Genomic DNA, 5,213 nt, shown 5'->3' with positions numbered 1-5,213 from the left:
CACCGAAACCCTAGCATTTGTGATCTTCAACGGGAGGAAGAATATGAGTCTGCCTCCTCCGTCCGCCGGTCGTGAGCTAGCGAATCCACCGTCCGACGGCATTTCGAATCTCAGATTTTCCAACACGAGCGACCATCTCCTCGTTTCTTCATGGGATAAGGTTAGAAACACTGATTTGATCGAACTCCCTTTTCCTTTTAATCTGAATCGTTTCTTCTTCTTATGTGTCTAAGCGTGTGAGATTGTACGATGTGAGCACCAATTCGTTGAAGGGCGAGTTCTTACACGGCGGCGCAGTTCTCGATTGCTGTTTCCACGACGATTCCTCTGGTTTCAGCGTTGGCAGCGACAACAAAGTCAGACGGTATTTGTCTCTTCTGTGAATCTGGGGTTGGACTCAACTCTGTGAAGAAAAATAAGAAAGTTTTGGTTATATATGTTCAGGATTGTTTTCAATGTTGGCAAAGAGGATGTTCTGGGGATGCATGAAAAGCCAGTGCGTTGTGTTGAGTATTCTTATGCTGCAGGTATTGTTATAGTTTTGATCATCATCATGCTCTTTCATGCTAGCTTTGAAACAGTGACATTGACTAGTTCTGGTGCTTTTCATTGTCTAGAAAACTCATCATAGTTAACCAATTTATGTTATAATTGAACATTAGGATAGTGAACCTTGATTGTTAATCATGCTCTTTGATGCTAGCTTTGAACAGACCATTTCTGGTGCTTTTCATCTATAGAAAACTCTTAGTTAAGCAATTACTATGGACACTGAACTCTTGTTATTGAAGTAACGATTTCTTTTTAGAAGTAACTTATCATGTTTCTCACTGCTCCAAGCCTCCAAAGTAATGCTGATATGTTATGTTTTTTTTTTGTTCTTATGTGATGTTACAGGGCAAGTGATTACTGGATCTTGGGATAAAACAGTTAAGTGTTGGGATCCAAGAGGTGCAAGTGGGCCCGAACGCACCCAGGTGGGGACATACTTGCAACCAGAGCGTGTTTACTCTCTGTCTCTTGTTGGAAACCGTCTCGTTGTGGCAACAGCAGGAAGGCACGTCAACATCTACGATCTCAGGAATATGTCTCAGCCTGAGCAAAGAAGGGAGTCTTCACTCAAATACCAGACCAGATGTGTTCGTAGTTATCCTAATGGAACAGGTTATTTGACTGACTGGCATATATTGCGTTCTGTGGTTGCTAGTTAATTTGTCTTTTTAAGTTCCCAAGTATCCCTCTTTCCTCAGTTTTGAGTATTTGATATTGAAATTTTACAGGTTATGCTCTAAGCTCTGTTGAAGGAAGAGTTGCGATGGAGTTCTTTGATCTGTCAGAGGCTGCTCAGGCCAAGAAGTATTTTTCCTCAGTGTTTTTTTTTTTAATTCTACTCGTCTCTTTTCCACTACTTTGGTTACAAATAGATTTAAACTTGTTCTCAGATATGCTTTCAAATGCCATCGGAAATCAGAGGCTGGAAGAGACATTGTTTACCCTGTAAATGCCATTGCATTCCATCCAATGTGAGTTCCTATCTTAGCAAGATTCCAACTGTTTCTTAGATATCTAGATTTATTACATTTTTACACAACACGAGAAGGTTTTAAAATAATAGTCCAACTAAAATTGTTTAGTGTAAGTTGAAGGCTAGTTCGAAGTTACTGAGATGCTAATTTGCTATGTTCGGATGTTATACTATAAATGCTTTTTGAGTCTAACATCTTAGATACATCTAAGACAAAGGGTTTCTTGTGCCTCGTATGATAATTAGTGGGAACAATTATAAACCTCCGCGTAATCATCTGATATTTTCAATTTTGCAGTTATGGCACATTTGCAACGGGAGGCTGTGATGGTTTTGTCAACATATGGGATGGGAACAACAAGAAGAGGCTGTATCAGGTTTAGCAAATGACTTGAGATCTTTTTGATTTTCATTTTCTGAGAATGTTCCCTAGTTTGGGACAAGAATGTATTATAATTTGGTCCTTGTTTCTTTTGCAGTATTCAAAATACCCATCAAGCATCGCAGCACTGTCATTCAGCCGAGATGGTCAGCTACTAGCTGTTGCATCAAGCTACACGTTTGAAGAGGGGGAGAAATCGTAAGTATCTTTCCCTTTTATAGCTCTCTGAAGTTTGGATTGGAGTAGCGTGCCTTCCTCTGAAATATTGGATGAGATTCACAGAATGATTTGGGCATTATTTTAATTAAATGCGGATAGAGAATAACATAGCATTTCTCATATAGAAAAAAACTAAACGTAAGATTTATATGAACCTTCATACCATGTTCGTTAGTCTTACAGGTTGTCACAAACATAGTTATCTTGTAATACTGGTTGTATGTATCTTTTGTAGTTGGTTTCAGGTTAGAATTCTCTTTAACTGTGTTTGTGTGTTGTTTTGTCAGGCACGAACCAGAAGCCATCTTTGTAAGAAACGTCAATGAAATCGAAGTGAAACCCAAACCCAAAGCATATCCAAATCCTGCGGCATAGTAAGAAAAAACAGAAGCATCCTCAACACAAGTTGGTCTTTGTCTTTTACCTAAGAGTGTCCCAAAGCTTGTGGAAGTACGTTTGAGCTTTTAATCTTTTCTTTTTGTTTGAGTGTATAAAGTAGAGAAGTAAATACTTAAATACAATGCTTTGTAGTTCATTTGGCTTTGATGACATATTATTAGTTTATTACCATAAGAGATGTTACTCTAATGCCAAAGAAATATAGTAAAATACATCATGAGATATGCTTTATAGGTTCTTAATCAAATTAACTTCTCAAATATACACTTATTACATATGAACGAGATCACACATGCTTTTATAAAGTTTCTATAAAACTAAAGGATTCTTTGTCGGCATGGTTGAGTTCTTTCTATCTTTGTAGGAGCAACCTCACGTCTTTAGACTCTAACTCCTTTTCTTCTTGGACTCTGAAGAATTCACAATGAACTTCTTTGAGTAGCTTCAATACATTGGCCAATCCACCATTGTTTTCACTTTCATCAGTCTTCAACTCAGAGTATGGCTGTGACTGTTGGCTCTTGTTCATCCTAAAATAGTTGTATTTGCTAATTTCAACCAAGTTACTCTTGTGATCAGGCCAAATATCACGTGTATCATCCACAATCACCAAACCTCGCTCATGAGCCAAAACCAAATCAAGCGTCTTCATATAAGGACTCTCGTCTCTTGTTATCACTCTCTCACCGAAATAGATTTTCTTCGTATCAATAAGCTTCATGATGAATTTAGCGTAATCGCGATTGCCCTTTGTGTAAACATACATTGTGAACAACTTATTGGCTTCTTCCAAAAAACCTCGAACAAAAGGTCTTAGCTTTGTCAAGAACACCATGGGATTTTCTCCTTGGGCTTGCCACTTGTGTAGATCATCGTCCCTTGTATTTGAACCCGCTTCTTGGATTAGATACTTTTCTGCTTCGGTGAGGCATGGAAGACGAGTGGTGTGGAGAAGCGTGTGGTCCAAGTCAAGCACTAAGTGTAGTTTTTTCTCGTTGGAACAAGAGACTAGTGTGGTAAGGTGCTTTGTTACAGCGACAGCCTCGCTGCTTAGCTGTAGACCATCTAAAAGATAATTGAATGCTTGGCCTTGGTCTTTGTCAACAGATGAACTGCAGGTGGTGCAGATTCCGTAACGAACAAACCAGTGGCGACATCTAGTATTAGAAGACGCTGGCTCGTTTGGTTCGATCCTCTGCCTTTTGGCTCTCGGTTCGTGAGGAATGTTCTCAACTACAGACATAGTTTCTCTGATTAAACGGAAAAGCCCTAGGTTGATCGTAAAGCTGGAGAGGGTGATGATTATAGTTACGAAGGTATTAGTAATGAAGAGGTGGAATCTTACTCTTTGATATCCTTGGTTCTTTTATATAGAGAGACCGAGAAAGTGAGAGAATCTCACTAGATGAAATAAAGGAAATAGTTGTTACACTAATTGATTATTATGCCCTTTTATCTTTTTTTTTTGTGTGTTTTCCTTTTTAAGACATATATCCTCCTGTTGTCCGTGTTTTTTCTTTTTCTCGGGAGCTCCTCTTTCTAACTGCGCCGTCTAGGAAATGACTATTACAATTACCACCCTCCTTACTTGTATTCTCAATTCTCATGAATCCAATAATGTGGGCCAGATATTTATAATTAACATGGGCTTTCTGTAATACTAAAGATTCTATAATAAAACAAAAGAACAAAGAAAAATATGAGTTTCTTAAATAGATAACAAATGTTTCTGCGTCTGATCACTAGCAAATGTTTCTCTGTCACAATCTATTGTGATCACCGACAAATGTTTCTCTGTTCACTGCAAACTAAAGAAACAAAAACTTTATTTTTTTATTAATAGAATACAAATTTCAACTTATTGTTTTACATCACAACAACAAAGAGTTTAAATAGAAAATGAAACATTACAAAGTGAACACTTGCATCTCTTCATTGTATTTTTTCAATGTATCTATTCAACGAAGAGCTGTGTCTATTTCTCTAAAACTCTGGAACAAAACTATTTAACCAAATGTCACGACCCTCAGCACTTGCACCCTTTCACTAAACCCAATTACAACAACATTTTCTACTTCTTATTATGCAGTTTAGTTTAAACACAATTTGTGATTTATGTTTCTACTTTCTAGTGACGGTTGAGAAGTGAAAGTAATGCTATAAATACTAATGTATCAAGTAAGATTCAGATTTCAGGATAGTAATCTTGTAGATGCAAATCTAATAGTACATAATCCACTTAAAAAGACTGCTTTAGAGATATTCATATTTCTTCGACAGATAGTTCATCGATACGATTCAATTCTATCTCTACTCCAACTCTTGCTCGACTGTGAAGAATACACTGTTATCTTCGTTGGACTGTTAAGCTAGATGGACTTCTAACTTAAAACCAATTGGTGATAAGTGAAGTGGCTCATCTATTTTATATACTACTAAGAATCTCTTCCAACCACTACAAGAAAACATCAAGGATTCTGAGGGAAAAAATCGTCGGAATTTCGTCGGGATATCGTTATTCCGACGAAATTCCGACGAAACACGTCGTCGGAAATAATTCCTCGGAATTTCTTTTTTCCTCGGAAATCCCTCGGAATTTTCCGACGGAATTCCGAGGAAATAAATTTCCGAGGAAATTTCGAGGATCCCTTGTTTGTCGGAAAAGTCCTCGGAATATACCGAGGGAGA

At 37.7% G+C, this 5,213-nt stretch overlaps 2 protein-coding genes across 2 annotated transcripts; one reads left to right on the top strand and one right to left on the bottom strand.

Annotated features, from left to right (window-relative positions):
* The first annotated feature begins 6 nt into the window (after nt 1-6).
* LOC106342250 (mitotic checkpoint protein BUB3.1) lies at nt 7-2,696 on the top strand. Its single transcript, XM_013781124.1, has 9 exons — nt 7-160; nt 234-364; nt 445-527; nt 898-1,164; nt 1,281-1,356; nt 1,443-1,523; nt 1,824-1,902; nt 2,005-2,105; nt 2,414-2,696. The coding sequence occupies exons 1-9, from the start codon at nt 44-46 to the stop codon at nt 2,499-2,501; spliced, it is 1,023 nt and encodes a 340-aa protein (XP_013636578.1). The 5' UTR covers nt 7-43; the 3' UTR covers nt 2,502-2,696.
* A 181-nt stretch (nt 2,697-2,877) lies between these two features.
* On the bottom strand, nt 2,878-3,783 carry LOC106301825 (RNA polymerase II C-terminal domain phosphatase-like 4). The gene has a single exon (XM_013738309.1). The coding sequence runs from the start codon at nt 3,766-3,768 to the stop codon at nt 2,878-2,880; it is 891 nt and encodes a 296-aa protein (XP_013593763.1). The 5' UTR covers nt 3,769-3,783.
* Nucleotides 3,784-5,213: the final 1,430 nt, after the last annotated feature.

The sequence above is a fragment of the Brassica oleracea genome, chromosome C1, assembly GCF_000695525.1.
Source record: "Brassica oleracea var. oleracea cultivar TO1000 chromosome C1, BOL, whole genome shotgun sequence".
Taxonomy (NCBI): Eukaryota; Viridiplantae; Streptophyta; class Magnoliopsida; order Brassicales; family Brassicaceae; genus Brassica; species Brassica oleracea.
Note: the sequence above shows the minus strand (reverse complement) of the source record. Positions and strands in the feature narration are given on the sequence as shown.

What these genes read in the sequence shown, in the direction of transcription:
- LOC106342250 (XM_013781124.1), top strand. Translation starts at nt 44, where the DNA reads ATGAGTCTGCCTCCTCCGTCCGCCGGTCGTGAGCTAGCGAATCCACCG. An exon ending in TCGTTTCTTCATGGGATAAG is followed by an intron (nt 161 to 233) that starts GTTAGAAACACT and finishes TATGTGTCTAAG; the next exon opens with CGTGTGAGATTGTACGATGT. An exon ending in GCCATTGCATTCCATCCAAT is followed by an intron (nt 1,524 to 1,823) that starts GTGAGTTCCTAT and finishes TCAATTTTGCAG; the next exon opens with TTATGGCACATTTGCAACGG.
- LOC106301825 (XM_013738309.1), bottom strand. Translation starts at nt 3,768, where the DNA reads ATGTCTGTAGTTGAGAACATTCCTCACGAACCGAGAGCCAAAAGGCAG.